The sequence below is a fragment of the Phalacrocorax aristotelis genome, chromosome 6, assembly GCF_949628215.1.
Source record: "Phalacrocorax aristotelis chromosome 6, bGulAri2.1, whole genome shotgun sequence".
NCBI classification, from domain to species: domain Eukaryota; kingdom Metazoa; phylum Chordata; class Aves; order Suliformes; family Phalacrocoracidae; genus Phalacrocorax; species Phalacrocorax aristotelis.
The window spans coordinates 33,590,353-33,606,458 of NC_134281.1; the positions used below are offsets into that span (position 1 = coordinate 33,590,353).

Genomic DNA, 16,106 nt, shown 5'->3' on the forward strand with positions numbered 1-16,106 from the left:
ACCTGTCCAAAAAGTCCCTTCTAATTGCTTGATACAGTGATGGGCCTAAAATATTTATTTACTGATAAAGCCCGTGGGAGACTCTTCCCGTGGGGATGGCCATGGTTTCCTGCAAGGGGCCAGAAGCCAAGGGACAGAGCAGACAGCGGCATCACTGCGCTGGTTGTCCATCGAGACAAGGACCCTGCACTTCTCAATTCTGCCAGCAAACCCTTCTCTGCACAGCAGTTTCCCAGCTTCAGGGACACAACATTAAGTCCTTACTGGGAGGTATTTTAAGGCACTGTGAGCAAGGGAATATCGTCTATATGTATGCTGAAAGGTCCTGACCTTAGCATGATGCTGTAAAACTCTCAGGAGATAGAATTGCAATGATGCACAGGCTCTGGTTAAAGGACAGCAGTTTCCAGGTGTGGAGACGGTGTGTTGGCAGCACACGAGAAACCTTCACAGGGCTGCAGGACAGATGCAGGCAGGGTTTGCATCCCAGAGCCATGCTGATCCCAGGACCACACCCTGCAAGGGGAGATCCTGAGATGCAGGCTGCAGCCTCACCAGCTGGGAGTAAAACAGCCTCCATCTCCAAGCCTGAAGCTCCCGAGGTGCCCAAGACTTTACCCCAGGAGGGAGAAGAGCCCTGCGAGATGGCTCAGTAGCCAGGCAAGGCTGCAGCCAGGAGCTGCCCCCCTGGCCCCAAGCTCGGTGCTGACCTTGAAATGCAGGGCAGGCGGCTGCCCTCACCAGCATCATATGATCTGTTACAAAACACGATGGGCTCTACTTAGAGGTTACACGCTGCAGGACAAATTTAACACCCGAGATTGTTCCCAATCCCACTGGAAGAATTCCTGGCAGGGACTCAATAATCGCCCACTACTTAAGTGGCCAAGTGCCACTGCATCAGTTCAGCTCCAGACACACAAGGACCTTGTTCCTTATTTCTGACAGAAGAGGTGCTTCAGCTGATGACTGACACCTTGCAAGATGATGAATCCCCCAGCAGTGGGTGGGTCTTGAAGCAGAGTAAAGGGAATCTGGAAAAGATGCTGTTCCCAAAAGCCTTCACTTGTTTGAGAAAGGTATTTAAGGCTGCAGTTGAAAAGTTACATTGAAGGCAGCCTGACTATGCAGGCAGGAGGTCCACAAAAAGATCCTTGGGGAGAATGATGCTCTGGTGGGTGTCAGAAGAACAAGCAGATGGAATGGAGGCATCCTCAAAGGATGCCCAGTCCACTGAGACCAATGCCTGGGGACTTTCCAGCCCAACCATGAGAAAGAAAGGCTCAACACCAGGAGAAATTGTCCCTGCTGCCATTCTACCAGCTGCACACGAGCTCTTCCAGAGCCACACTGGCTATTTTTGGAGGTAGAGCAAGCTGATGCTGCTCTGAAGCAGGGTCCAGGAAAGGCACAGGGCAGGCAGGGTAGGAGAGCCTCTCCCAGCAGCAGATCTGGTCCCAACTCAGCAGCGAGCCAGACCCTGCCGCTCCCTCTTCCTCCTCCTCTCCTTCCCTTTCCTTTCGCCAGGCCCCAGCCCTGCGTTTCTGGAGCAGCAAGAATCAGCTCTGCCGATGCTGCTGAGGGGCCCCGAGCCAGCTCTGGCTATAACCTCGGGATGAAAACATCAACTCTGAAACGCAGCAACGGGGAAAACAGACAGGCGGACACGTGTGCACATGTGATGACTCCTGTAATCGGGGTTGCTTCTACATTAGCAGTGAGGTTTGCAACAGCAGGCAATTTGGGGTACCTGCTTTGATTCACAGGCTCTCATTTCAGGGAAGGGGATGCTGTGCTTGGTTAGGGTGTGCTCACAATGAGCAGATGGACAGGGTTTCTTTCCAACCCCTGGGAACACAAACCTGGGACTTGCTGCTCTCAGTCTGATTTGCCCCTCAGCCTACACCAAGAGCCCGGCACCATCCCAGCCACAGTGCTTACAGGAGGAAAGGAGTGTCGCTGTGACAGGCAGCTGGGGACGCTCAGAGCAGGACCACCACTGTGGTGCCCCCAGCACCTGATGCTAAGAAAAGACCAGTTCAGGAGCGCCAGCATGGAGGCAATGGAGCCGGGTCAGACCAGCAACAAGACAACAGAAAACATCATCGAGCCAGCAGTTATTTTTATCTGCAAGGACCAACACTTAATACTCTCCTATCTCCCACAAAATGTCACTTGAGCTCCAGCAGAAAATTTACACTGCTCACAGACAAGGGCTGAAACCTGAGCACGTAATCCCTGCTCCAGTCAAAAGTTTTAGTGGGATTCGCAGCGTCTGGACAGGGGAAGATGAGGAAAAAAACCCTTTCCCCTGAGGAATGGGGCAGAGGAGAGACAGGACAGTCAGGTCTCCTCCTGGCACCATGTCCCTCTGCAGGGTCATCCCCCACACCTGCAGGGCACAAGTGACTTTGTAAGCACTGGAGTTACATCATGGCCTCCCCACAAGCTCAACCAGACTTTAGCTACCCTAAGAGGATCTTCAGAAGAGGGGCAAATGGGGAAAGCTAGGCATTCTCCACCCCACTTGCTGAACGCCACAGTCCCCAGGGCGATGAAGGGCCAAGAGCAGCAGGGTGGGTTGGGCAGAGCCCGCAGGAGGGTTTTGCAGCACGTCAGGGCAGGACACCCTATCAAGATCTCACTGCTACCCCTCTTGGCAATTCCCCCCTCTCCATTGAGCAGCTCTAACTATTTCAAACACTACCTCCCCACTGTCCTCCTCTCCATTCCCACCCCCTTCCCTCTCCATGAAGCCCAGAGCCAGACACGCCTAAGGCGTGAAGAACAGAGGCTTCCCTCACTTAATAAAGCCAAGGTAAAGCAATGCCATTATTAACAGCAGCCTGCCCCCCTGTCCTTGTCGACGGTGGGAATATTGCACTGGTAATCCCGGGAGAGTGCCCTGGTGCTGCCCTGACAGCAGATGCAATAACACAGCCCCTTCGGGCCCCAGCACTACCCTTTTATATTGCAGTGAGTGTAAATGGCAATGGGGTCCTCTCCCAGGTCCCCCCTTACATCGCAAGCAGAATTTAGTATCAGGGATGGACAGACAGATGGAAACCCTCTCCTTGGTCAGGCACAGAATAGCTCAGATGTAGAACAGCATCCTCCAGAAGGCTCTTCCCAGGGAGAGGCAAAAAAGTAGGGAGCAAAGTGCCCTGGGCTGGAACCGAGCTGTGGTAAAAATTACTGTGACACAAAGATGTCTAGTGTGATCAGAAAAATCAGGGTACCTCATTAAGGGCTTGCATAGAAACTTACAGGAGGTGAACTTTGCTAGGGATAAAAGGCAGGAGCTCACCCACGCCTTGGAGCTGCCCTCAATCACCCCCTGGGCAGCTTTTTTCACATCATACTGCCTTTTTTAAAATTAAAAAACTGGCCAAATCGCTGAGGATAGAGGTGCAGGCAAGGAGAGGACCCAGCAGAGGACAGGGCTGGATGAGCCCCGCTGGGCTCCGAAGCCCCCAAGAACTGCGGCTGGGGGCTGGAGGGAAAGGCAGGATGCTGACAAAAGGGGCAGGGTGATGGTCTCCCAGCAGGATGCGCAGCAACTCAGCACAAGCAAATAGATGTTGATGGGGAAAACCAGCTCTGCTAGACCAGTAATCCTCTCCTAGAGCAAGGAGCGGGGTAAAAACCCCAGGGACTATACTGCGGAGGCAAAACCCACATTCCTGAGATGGCCAAGAAGTGATCACATCTATCTCCATCTCCCATTTCTGAAGCATCACTGGCCAAGAAATTTCGGTTGATTGGACGTGGTTAAAGCAAACACACACGCAAAAAATCTTATAGCTGAAACTTGAATGGTCTCCACAAACGTCTTGCATATTTTCAAGGACACTGAGGAAATACAGATTCCCCCCCCTCCCCATTTTGTGGACTTAAAAAAATATGCCCCAAGGGAAAAAGTTATTTAGAACTACTTAGGAAACACAAAGCATAAAAAGCCTATAATTATTTCTCTGCCAAGGGCTTGTCAGTTTGAAAATCCCTGCTCTTGAACCACTAATCCTTATGGAAAAAAATGCAGCTTCGGCAAGATGTGTCGTCAGTTGACTTTTCCAGCACGAAGACACTAAAGAGGAAGATGTAGATTCAGTTTTTGTTTCATTAGACCTTTCACCCACAATATGCCTGATGAGATTCCCCGGCCAGTCAAGGAAACCTGCAAAGCATTGCCCTGAGGTGAGGCCAGCGGCTGCTCTGCAGGAATCTGAAAGGAACAAGGCTGATGTTTGGAAACAGAGGTGCCTGAAATAGGCAAAAATAAATGAGTTTGGGGTGGGGGTATATTTACTTAAAAACTCAAGGGTTCGGGGAGTTCCTAGGATTTTTGTTACGGGGTTGGAAATAGCATAAAGACATTATTGGCAGGGAAATTGCTCTGGAGGATGGGGATGGGCCATCCCAGCAGAGCAGGGTGGATTTGGGCTCTCTGGTTTAGCAGCCAGATTCATCACTTCATGTCACCCTGCCTGGATAAGGATGGGTGGCATCAGTACCTCTGAACTTGGTCGGCCATGGAGAAATAGTCCCATGAAGCTAACTGTGCCCCTATATGTACCCCAGCATCAAAGCATTGACCACGTTTCTTCCATCCTCAGCCATAAGGAGCTGCAGTTTCACCACAAGGCCAGAGGACGAGAAAGGTGAAGCACTGGGAGTGGGCAGGAGCCCAGTGTGCTCGACCAGAGGTCGTTCCCGCTGCAAAGCCTCACAATGAAACTCAAAACTGGATCCAGCAGAGATCTGCAATGCAGCACATCTACAGAGAGAGCCCTTCTCCCCCATCCCCCCCACACCAGCTGGCAGCTCCACTAACTGCCTGGGGCCTCAGCTCCACATCTCAGCCAGCCAAAAAAAGGTGCAAAGGTGAGTTTGGTGCTGTGGAGAAAACTCCCATAAACACCCTGCCAAGGGCACAGACACTTTGGCTCTTGCCGGACCCAATTGGAGACTGCCAGCATGGGCACGCCAGTAACCCTCCCCAGCCTGGAGCACCTCTGGCAGGCACTGCAAGAAGCATGTTACACCAGACAGAGCGGGTGAGCCACCCAGATCCTGCTGCACACTGGCACCCATCCATCAGCGCTGCCTGGGTTTGGAGCTGCAGAGCAGAGGGTGTCCATCACACGCACGTCTTACACAGCAGCCGCCAGGAGATCTCCCCGCTATGGGCAGCTTTCCCCTTACCAAGGATGCCCAACTCTCTTGGACCTACTTTCCCCATGCAGGGCCCTTCACCCATCTTGGGCCTCCTCTCCCATTACTGTCTCCTAATTAATCTCCATAACAGAACCTCCCATCAGTGTGGGTTTTAATGTCCTCAAGGTAATGTGTGCAGGAAGCCTCTCCTCCTTCCTGGTTAACCTTCCTTCCTAGGGCAAGAGCTGAAAGAAGCTTGGACTAAAGAGCCCAACCTACAAGACTTTAAGCTTCATTAAACTTTTAAGCCAGTCCGTTGAGGCTGCTCTTTCATGATTACGGATGCAGAAGGAAGGAGCAACAATCACCTGAGCAGACATCAAGAAGATTCAAATTCTTAATGGCTTTCCTAACCAAGCTCCCACGTCCACATCACTGTTTAAAAGGATCTGCTCGATACCACTCCAGTGCTCTGCCCGGCAGCAGAGATGCTGAGATATACATAATTCAGTATTTCAGTTCCCCATCACCAACACAGCTGGCCACCCATTTGGCACAAGTGAGACTCAAGACACATGAGACAGCCATCCCACTGCACTGGAGACTGCAGATACCCAAGCCAAGAGGATGGTTGGATTCACGGAATTGGTTCACATGAGCAAGGAGCTCTCAGTTCTCCCTGCAGCCAAGACCTGAAGACCAGCATCAGGCAATTCAGACCTTGGCTTAGCCAAACTCTCTGCTTTAGAGGAGCCTCTTCCTCCCCTTAGGTCCTTGAAGGAACCTACAGAAAGCGGCCTTAAGCAGAGACTGTCAACCAATCCTCAACAGCCAGTGCAGGCCTGGGGTCCTGTACACCCAACACATGCTGCACAGCTGCTGTTCCCTCCTCTCCTGTTTCCTGGAGGGTCCCCTATAAGATAAGCAATGGAAAAGATGCCCCAGAAGTGTGTTGTAGGGCAGTCCCAATCCAGGCTCGACACAGAAGTCATTGGGCGAGGATTTTGGGGTTGTGCCTTGACAAACATCCACTTCCACTATCAGCACCCATGAATTTATTCATCCAAGAGCATCAAAATCACTCCTGAGGAAGCAATCGCGAATATTTCCCATGTTGCTTTCCCCTCCTTCTGTTTAAACATTGAACTCACATTACTGCAAAAGTTAGCAACAGCTAAGACACTGTTTTCCAGGAATAAAGACTTAGAGCCAGCAAATGCCAAGCAGAAACTTTGACAACCAAAGCATCCCTATGTTTTTACGATGGCAAGAGCTGCAGGGAAGAAACTACAACACCAACTCTTTCAAACAAAAAAATTGCTGTAGCTGAGAACAGCCTTCAGGTCCCTTAACTTATTTCTCTCCCCTTTCCAAGCTTTTCCTGCCAAATGCTTCCCTGATCTTTCAATAGCGAAGAGAAAATTCCCACCTCCCTCTTCCTGCTTAGCTGCCTTGGGCAATGCTACACAGTGAAAAATCAACTTATAATGTGACCCCTCCAGTCCAAGGCAGGGAAGAAAGAGCCCTTGGTGCACACAGGCTCCAGGTTCATCGAAGCAGCTCTGCAGCACAAAACCAAAGGAGAGAATGCACTTCCCAAAGAGATGAATCACTTCCAAATGGTCCCAAACAAATCTCTTCTCTGGGAATCATTGCCTCTTGTTGTGCTTTTAAGACCCTGCCTCATCTCCTCGCAGGGCAGGGGACCTTGCCCAGAGGGATTTGGGGGGCTCGCTGTCCCACCGCGATGGTGGTTATCATTCCAGAGGAACAAACATACCGGGGGGAAGATTTTGCACGGTGGCAGCGGGGGCGGAGGACAATGGACTAAGGAGTGATGGTTGCGTGAAAAGGGATTTGTTCCGCTGTCAAGGACAGAAAGCTCTCCCTAAGAGCAGCATTAGGAAATGAAGGCCACAAGGGAAGGAGAGGGGTAGGGAGCAGCAAGAGACAATGTACAGACAACGACGACAGGGGGACAGCTGGGAAGGATCAATGCTGGGCCCTGATGGGCTCGCAAAGCACGAGTACTGGCCAAGTAAGCCTCCTCCAGCATGCTCTGCCCTTTAAGCTGATTGCCCTGAGGAAGAGCAGGATGCCTTGGCAGAGGGCAAACCCTTCTCCTGTGGCTGCAGAGCTCCAGCAACCCTTGGATGAGGGGAAACATTGCTGCTGCTGGGATGTGCCAGGATACGGAGGAGAGCAGTTCTCTTTAAACAACCCCTGGCAGAAGCTGGTATCTCTGCAGCACAGCCTCTTGGTCACCTTTGGTCAAAAGTAGCCTGAGGTGGAAAACAAAGGCAGGCACGAGATAAACATTAGGCAAAACTGGAGAGAGACTGAAAATTCATTCCCAGCCTTCAAACTTCCCCAGCAAGATTCTCAAAGCGCTTGTGATAATGAATGAAGCCTTTTTTTAGCTATATTCATATTTCCAGCTCCATTTCATGGGTGACAGATATGAGTCTCAGCAGTTTCCTGCATGCAACCATGGCCCATCATAGCTAAACTGGGCACCAACTGGGAGACCTGAATTCAACTACAGCATTGTATCCGTGGGTATGGGAAATGCTAAGCCTCTACCGAAAACAGGTACGCGCATGCAAGCACACAGTGCAGTATGAGAAAACAAATTGTTTGCATTGAACAGCCACATATTGAGAAACACACACACCACCCTCCTGAAAAAGCCAGCCTTTATGGGAGAAAACACTGTTTTCAGATTGCCGGCCTACAAAACGTAAACCACCTGAAGGATCCCTGACAAGCTGAAGAAATTAGTCTTTGTTAATAAGGTCCCAGCAAAACAGATAAGCCAGAAGACAGAGCCCTTTGACAGGAAAAAAAAAAACCCAACCAACTAAATAAACAGTCCGGTGCCACCAGGCCGACACTGCACCCCTGCTGCCAGCACAGCCCTGGCACGGCACTGCTCAGCGATCATCCTGCCCCACGCTTTTTGCAAAAGCTTCGGGATCTGGCTGTCCGTAAATATTTGGGGTGGGAAGCCAAGGATTACAGAACTCCTCTCCTGGGCAACCAAGGTTTGATGATCTTAAAAAAAACAAACCTCAAACAGAGCTGCAATGAGATGCCTGCTGGTTTCACAGAGACGCACGAGACAACCCCGATGCACCCATTGCCCCTGAGGACCAACAGCACCAGAAGACAACCAGGGACCAGCCAGCTTTTCTGCTCAGGCAGGATTCCTTCCAGGTTAAAAGTATCGAGGAACAAAATTGACATTACAGGCTAGTATACCGTGGCTATAGGCTTTCACACACATCTGCACAGTGTTTGCCATGTCAGGGAGTACCGTTAGTCCCCCCACGTCTCCCTTCTGAAATCTTTTACAAATACACAGAAATTCAAATTTATCATGAAAATGTATTTATAAAAAAAAATTATTTTGAGTCAACCCCAATATTTCACCTTAATAAAATGCAAATATTTTCTCCCTGCTTTAAAGCTATTTGTTACTCCTTTTAAAGAAGAGATATTTTAATAAATCGCAGGCAGAGGCACAGTCCTCCCGCCCAGGGCCCTTGTCCCCATGCCAGTGCCCCCACTCCATGTTCGTGTTTGCAGGGGACACGAGCCAGAGGCAAAATGGAGCACAAAGGAACAAAGAGCATCCTGAGAAGAAAAACAGCCAGGATACGGGATGTATTGAGTACCCCCCTTTGCTCCACGCCACAGGGTTCACCAGAAGCGGGGAACTGTGAATCCAGACCCAAACCTGATTCAATCTGTTGGATTTTCCCTCCCCCCGTCAGACGAAAGCAAGACTTGCACCCTTGTGAGCAGAAAAGAACACCAACCCTCACCCCCCAAAGTCCAATTCTCCCCCTCCATGGCAGAGGATGCTTTGGGGTCCCCCCCGCCACACCCTGGGGCAAGTGTGCAGGATCAGAGTCAGAAACCACTGAGGGTTTGGGTATGTTGAGGCCACCCCACTGCTGACAGCGGGGAGAGGCGCAGCTGGTGGAGCTCAGCGTTCCCGGCAGTACAAGCAGCTGCTGGCAAACCCTGCCCGCGCACTGGCAGCACGGCTAACACCCAAGGCCACCACCCCCTCTGAAACCAGCTGCAGGTGACCACAGCACTGGGTTTAGACCCTGCTGGAAAACTTCCTAAAGAAGGGCCGAGCAAGAAATCAAATTCTGGGCTCTCTTAAATCCATGGCTCAGTAAATCTCTCCCTGTGCCTGGCGGCTGCAAGCAGGTGAAGAACCAGAGAGGCGAGGGCTGGCGAGCTGGGGCAGGAGAGGACCCCAGCTGTCTCTCCAGCTGGTGGAGACAAAATTCTCATCAAACGGAAACAAACCCCCCTTTCTTCCCCCAAGCCAATTTCTTTTCGGCACCTTTATCAGGATTGCAAAGACCTGAAGCAGTTCCTGCAGCTCCAAGCACCCGATCCGGGGCTGATCAGGGAGTGCCTTGCCATGGGGAGAAAAAGAAAGACAAAGGGAAAATAATCATTGCAGGTCCAAAATAAGATGAGAGAAACCATGAAGGGTCCAAAGGATGCTCAGGTCCCAGCTCTGCCAGTGCTGACCCGTGGCCTTTGGGGTCCCACTGCCAAAGAGCAGGAGAAAAGCCAACCCCAAAGCCACCCCTGTCCCCACCACAGAGGGACAAATGACGAGTACATTCAGCTGCCTTGCTCCCAAGCTGCTAAATATCACTCCCTTCCAGGCTTTTCTGTGAAACAGGAATTGTAAGACACAAATCTAATTAAGGGCAGGGGGAAGGGACAAGACATCAAATATCTTCTCCACTCCTTTTGGAAATGGGGAGCCCCGTGAGCAGTACACAGGACGATGCGGGGCAACAGAGACGGCAGCAAGGCATATTTTGCTTGCCTGGTGTTTTCAGAGTGGATCCCGCAGCAGAATCTGTACTGCCCCTCTCATCGCCACATCCCGCTGCTTCCCTCCCTTCCCCCCTACCAGCATAACAAGGCAATTTAATAACAACAAACAAAGGACAGTCACCTGGTCCCAGCCAGGCGGTACCCACCGCCACATCCCTGGTGGAGATGAGGCCAGATCTGGCTGACCCAGAGCCACACTCATCCCAGCCTGCAGAGTCAGAGTCGGCCCACTTCCTCCGGGAGCTGCGGAAAAGGCGCTGAGGACAGAGAGGGGTTTGCTAGGGGAGACAAGATGCTGGGTGGGGATGGAGAGCAGGCAAGAAGGATGGGAAGTGCTAGAAGAAAAGGTTAAGGTAAGGGAAAAGAGAGAAAAGCAAGAGCAACATTATGTTGCAGAGCTGCCACATGCTCTGCTACTCCATCCAGGCCAGTCTGACTGCTCCTAGTGCCTGACCAGCTAGAAAAAACCCAAGTTAGTGCCATCCTTTCCATAGGATGCACCACAAGAAGGGAAAGTAACCTCTGGAGGGCATGCTGCACTGTAGCTGGGCTGATCTGGAGGCACTGTTCTCTCCCATCAGCCACAAGAAGAGTATAAGTCCCATTTCTCCAGGCGAGAGAAGGCAAAGAACTGTGAATCGCCAGCACAAACCCCGCAGACCGTCGGAAGCCTCTGGCTGATGGGACCAGGCTGCCCTGAAGTGTTCAGCATCAGCATCACCTTATTTGTTCAGTCCGTTTGGGATCGTCCCCCTCGCAACCTTCTGGGCTGGGGAACCAGCACCATGGTTTGCAGCTAATTGAGCAATTACATTCATTACCCACATTAAGCAAGATAAACAGCCACCATGCTTCAAACCTCTTCCCCCTCTCTCCTCTACGGCACCAGCTGCCAGACGAGCCTCCAGTGGGCGAGAGGAGGCTGTGCTGCCCCGAACCATATAGATCCCACCTTCCCCCTCGTCAGAGGCAGCCACAGTCTGCCAGAACCATGCTGCTGGGGATTCAGGCTCATCCCCCATGCAAAGATGCCTGGTGTGATTTTAAAACCCAACACCGACGGGCTTCTGCACACACGTTTTCTTTTGTGCGCATTCAGAGGTTGGAAGGATTTTATTTTTTTCCTTCGCAGCCGGATGCACCTTTTTGTTTTAATTCACAGAGGAGGCAGCAGAGGCACCCACACAACCCCATGACTCCAGGAGCAGGGGATTTCAGAGCCAAGCAGGGGGAGCTTTGCAACGATGGAACAGAAGCTGGCAACGGCACAGAGCCGTCAAGCCGTGTGAAGACAGGGTGAGCATCACACAACTGCCTCCCTCGGCCGGGGAGCCCGGCACGGCGGCAGCGGCTCAGGAGCTGCGGCTGCCCCTCCGCTGCCGGCGCCCACATGCCAGGCCTGCTCCGAGATGTGCTGGCCATCTGCTCCTGCCAGCCGGGGCTGGGGCTGGGGCTCTGCGCCGTGGCTGGGGATGTGCCAAGCCGTCCCGTTGTCGCCACGCTCCCCAGCTGCACCCCCCGTCACGACCGCACCACTGTCAGCGCTCCTGGCCCCCAGAACCGGCCGGCGGGGTTCCTGCACGCTGCCGGCATCACCCATAGCAGGGCTTTGGGATGGGGTTGACTGGGATGTCCCTGCAGCGCCAGGTCCTCCCTACAGCTCTGGCTCTGTTTGGCTCTTGCAAACCCACCATGAAACGCCTCTAGGCAAGCGGGGCTCAGCCATTCCCATCCTCACATGTATTTTGAGCCCCCAGGGCAGCCCCTTTCACCAGCCCCTCTCTTCCCATTGCTTCCAGCACCCCTCCCCACTTATAGCCAGATTTGATGTGTGTCATCGTTCCCCGCCCCTCTCCCCCCCCCCCCCCCCCAGTCTACCACCACAAAAGCCCATCCCCCGGTCACTAACGCGGGGGCCCCCACAGCCGGGGCACGTCCCCGAGGCAGCTCTGCAGTTGGGGAGCTGGCCAGGGCAAAGCCTGAACCTTGTCATAGTTGAGACTTATCAGGTTTGGACAAGCGCCGGGGGCTGCCGCAGGATTCAGGATGTTCTGTAACGAACGTCCTCTGCCCCAAATAGACACTGTCCCAGGGGCGAGGGCTTGAGCAGTCCCTCCCCAGGAGCCCTCCCCGCCAGCACCAGGGAAACTGGTCCAGAGTGACCCCCAGACCCCTGACTTCCTGGCTGACATCAGTGTCCAAACTGCCCACAGGTCCTGAGCCATGGCCCTTGTCACCCCGAAGAGATGTCAAGACCTGGCCTGGCATCCCCTGTCCTTAATCCATCCCTCTCCAGGTCGCCTCCCATGGTCTTCCTCTTTATGAAAGACAAAGAAATGTAAAACATCTGTTTTAATAAATGATTCCTCGATTTCTAGAGTCCAGCAAGTCAGATGCTCACTTAAAACCATCCGTAACACTTTCCACGGGTGTATTTATAACTAAAAGCATAACTCTGCCGTCTCACGCTCTGTCGTTAACCCTCTGCAGCCTCGCTATAAACGGAGCTCAAACAGACAGCAAAGATATGTGTCAGAAAATACTGCACCTACTCATCTCTGGTAAAACATCCCAACAGTCACCATCCGGAAGAGAAATCCCTTCTCTAAATTAGAAAAAAAAAAACACAAACAAAACAGAAGAAAAAAAACCAACACCCAGAACCAGCAATGCCACAACACTGGCAGGTAGGATCCCAGCCGCTTCCCCGACACCAGTGTTTCACACACAGACACCCCAGCCTTCCCACCCGCTGAGCACTGCTGTGCTGATGGAGAGGCCCCCGGAGCCCGCCGGTGCTGCTTTACACCATCCATTGCGCTCATGAGACACTCAGCACAAGGAGTGTCAATCGCCCATGATAATTAACCAGCTCTCGGCTCAAGATAATTAGCTTAGTCCGAGAGCAGCAGCTCTTCCCCTGCATGTTTCACATTGAAAGCCCCGGCATTAGCACCGCGGCGGAAGCAGGCACAGTGCTCCTGCACCTAGGAAAAACGCTCAGCTAAAAGATAGGACAGGCAGTTTGGGCAAAGAAAGAGTTTTTATGGTAAATACAGAGTTATATGTAAAGCTCTACAGAGCCCAAAGGAAACAGCTCTTTGGGACTCTGCCCCACCGTCCTTGCTTCCCCAGGTAAGGAGTTGCAATGCCGGCATGGCAGAGAGCCCTGCTGGGGCGATGGAGGGAGCAGGGACACGGACCTGCAGCCCCACGCCAAAAAAATTAAAATAAAATAAAATTTGAGGCGACAACAACGTGAGACAAGGGGCAGATAGGTGCAGGAAGGGGAAGAGGCCGGCAGCAGTTCAGGGCTAAAACCATCACACCTCAGGGAAACTAACAGCCGCAGAGCCCGCTCCACGGCTCAAGCAGAAGTTACCAACGCAAACGCAGCTGGGAAATAACCAGGATAAACCATGCCATTGCTGGAGCCCAGGAAATATTTGTGACTTCTTTTTTTCCGCAACCATCCTTGTCCGTCCCAACAGCTAGATGGGCACAGCAAGAAGCCAACTGCGGCACTGATTTCTTTTGCGGCCAAGAGATGTAGGAGGAGGGTTTCAGGTTGAAGCCAGCTTCCAGCGTTCAGAAGCCACAGGCAAACATGCAGAGTAAAACCCACTGCAAGCTGGAAAGGCATTTCTGCAGTAATATTTACCCCAAAGCCCCCTTGATGCTCCAAATGGAGGCACTGATAAAGCAGAAAACGCACATTAAATTGTGTTGGAAACCTATGGGAACCGGTAGCCAAATTTCTACAGATAAACAAGCAGCGCACTCAACCTCAACAAATTTTTGCCTAAAAAACCCGTAATGCAGCTCTCTCCTTTCCACTCTCGCGGCAGCTAATTCTTCCGCTCTTTCGTAAACATTTGAAAACAAGGTCACGCGCACAAATTCTGCTTTCAATTTGCCTTGTATCCATAGTGATTAAACTCAGACCCACAATACGGGACTTAAAGGAAAAAACTTTAAGAAGGCCTGGAGCAGGGCTAGCCCCCGACACATTTGCCGACCCGCCAAAGGCCGGAGACGAGAGCGTTGCAGACAACTGTTTTCTCGTATAACAGCAACCTGGGAATTAAATCGCGGGGCTCCAGCAGCCATGCTATTGCCATAGCTGGGGATCCAGCCCCCCATCTACACCCTCCTCAAGAAACAACCAGCCCGGAGGCAACGCAAATTTAACAGCTCCAAAACCCAGCCAGGGAGAGAGGTCCGGCAGGGACAGTAAGAATGGGATGAGCAAGAAAAAAAACCGAGCGCAGCTGCAGGAGAGGAAAGATTCAACAGCCTTCTTCCCGTTCCCACTGGAAGTATTTTTCTTTCAAAAAGAAAAATAATTTTCTCATTGTCTTTCCCCTGCCTCAGCCCCACACTTGCCAAAGGTGAAGCGACAGGGCTGGAGGCTTTAACCACCTATATCCAAATTCCCTGCCCCAGGCTCAGGCAAAGCCTCCAATGTGTGATAGCAAACACTCCGAATTCAGCAGGGCCTTCCCTGGTCCCTGCCGAACACCTCAGTTTTCCCATCTGACCAGAGGGAGCAATAGCATTACCCTGTCCGTGGGGATATTAGGAAAATAGCTCCATCCAGGAACAGGACAGGGAGGACATAACATTTCTCCTGCAGAAGCTCAGTAGGAAAATAAAGCCGAAGGAGACAGGAAAATGCTTGGCCCAGTCCTTCTGCAGCCCAGGGGTTACCAGGAGTCTCACAGGCTCCTGACAAAAATCTCCTAAATTCCCAAGGCACAATCCAAATGCAACGAAACACCTTGAAAAAGGGGAGAACCGGAGGTGCGAGGAGGCTGCGGGGGAGAAGCACAACTCGCCACGCAGCACCGTAACGCTGACACCTCTTGGGACACGCAGGGCAGGGGAAGCAGGGAGCTGCAGGGGGATTCTGAGCCCCCTGTCCCCTCAACGCTTGCAGCAGGGTGCTGGGGCTTTGCGGGCAGCAGGAGCAGAGCGGGGGGTCCTCACTGGGAGGCAGGGGAGGACTTACTTCTCGTAGTCCAGCTTGCAGTAGAGCTTCTTGTCACGGTAGAAGCAGGTGGTCTGCAGGGGCTCCTTGCAGGACGCGCACTGGACACACTGCTCATGCCACAGGCTGTCGTTCAGGCGCAGCAGGAACCGGTCCGAAATAACTCGCTGGCACCCTTCGCACACCGACTTGGGGGTAGCAGCTTTGCCTGCGGGGAAGGACCCGGGAGCAAGGCTGGGTGGAGGGAGAGGTGGACGGAAAGACGGACCGGGAGAGGGATGGACGGAGGATCCCACTGCTCTCGCTTTCCCCAAGCAGGCTGGTGGGTCGGGGGGGCCAAGGGTTGTGCGGAGCGCCGCTCCGGGACCCAAGGGGCACCTGTGCCTTAGGGGAGCTTCGGGGGGGACACATCGCCCCCAATTTCGTTCCTCTTGGAAAAGCGGCAGCAGAGCCGCAGCTCGGAGAGAAAGCGATTGTTTGAAACCGATATTAAAACGAAGAAAAACAAATTAAAATAAATTATTTATTGTTCGATACGAAGGAATGGCCTTCGTTGCACGGGGAGGGGAAGGCACACACAACTTAACGCAATCGCGGAACGAAAGGGGAGCGGGGAAGGCGGGCGCCGGGGGCACTCCCCGGGCGAAGGGATCGGCGCCGGGCAGGAACAAGCCGGGGGGAAAGCTGCCCCCCGGACCCCCCTGTGCCCATCGCTTGGTCCCCGGGGGTCCCTGGAGGGCTAGCGGGGTGCCCCGACTTACCCAGCAAGGAGGTGAAGGGGGCCGCGGGGTCCAGGTCGTTCTGCAAACTCTCCTCCATCTTCAACCCGTCCAGCATGGCTGGGAGCCGGGCCGGGCGAGGGGGCCGCGCCGCCCGCCTGCCAACACAGCCCGGACACGCCGCGCTCAGCCCCGGCCGCCGGCCCCGGCGCTCCCGGGGCGCCCCGCTCCCCTCCTCCCTCCCTCCTGCCGAGAGGGAGATATCCCCCACCCGCCCCCCCCAAGGACCCCCGCTCCGGCTTCGCAGCCACTGCCCCGGGGCGGGTTCGCAGCGTCCCACCAGCCCCACGGCCCCGACGTGGGGA

The 16,106-nt window shown here is 53.2% G+C and overlaps 1 protein-coding gene across 1 annotated transcript in view; it reads right to left on the reverse strand.

The window, feature by feature from the left end:
- LMX1A (LIM homeobox transcription factor 1 alpha) overlaps positions 1–15,899 on the reverse strand; it is a 44,635-nt gene extending 28,736 nt beyond the window's left edge. Inside the window, exons 1-2 of the mRNA XM_075095488.1 lie at positions 15,784–15,899; positions 15,044–15,230 (exon numbers count right to left, since the gene is read on the reverse strand). Coding sequence (XP_074951589.1) covers positions 15,044–15,230; positions 15,784–15,859 — 263 coding nt within the window. The 5' untranslated portion in view covers positions 15,860–15,899. The remainder of the gene's footprint in view (positions 1–15,043; positions 15,231–15,783) is intronic.
- Between the last annotated feature and the right edge of the window lie 207 nt (positions 15,900–16,106).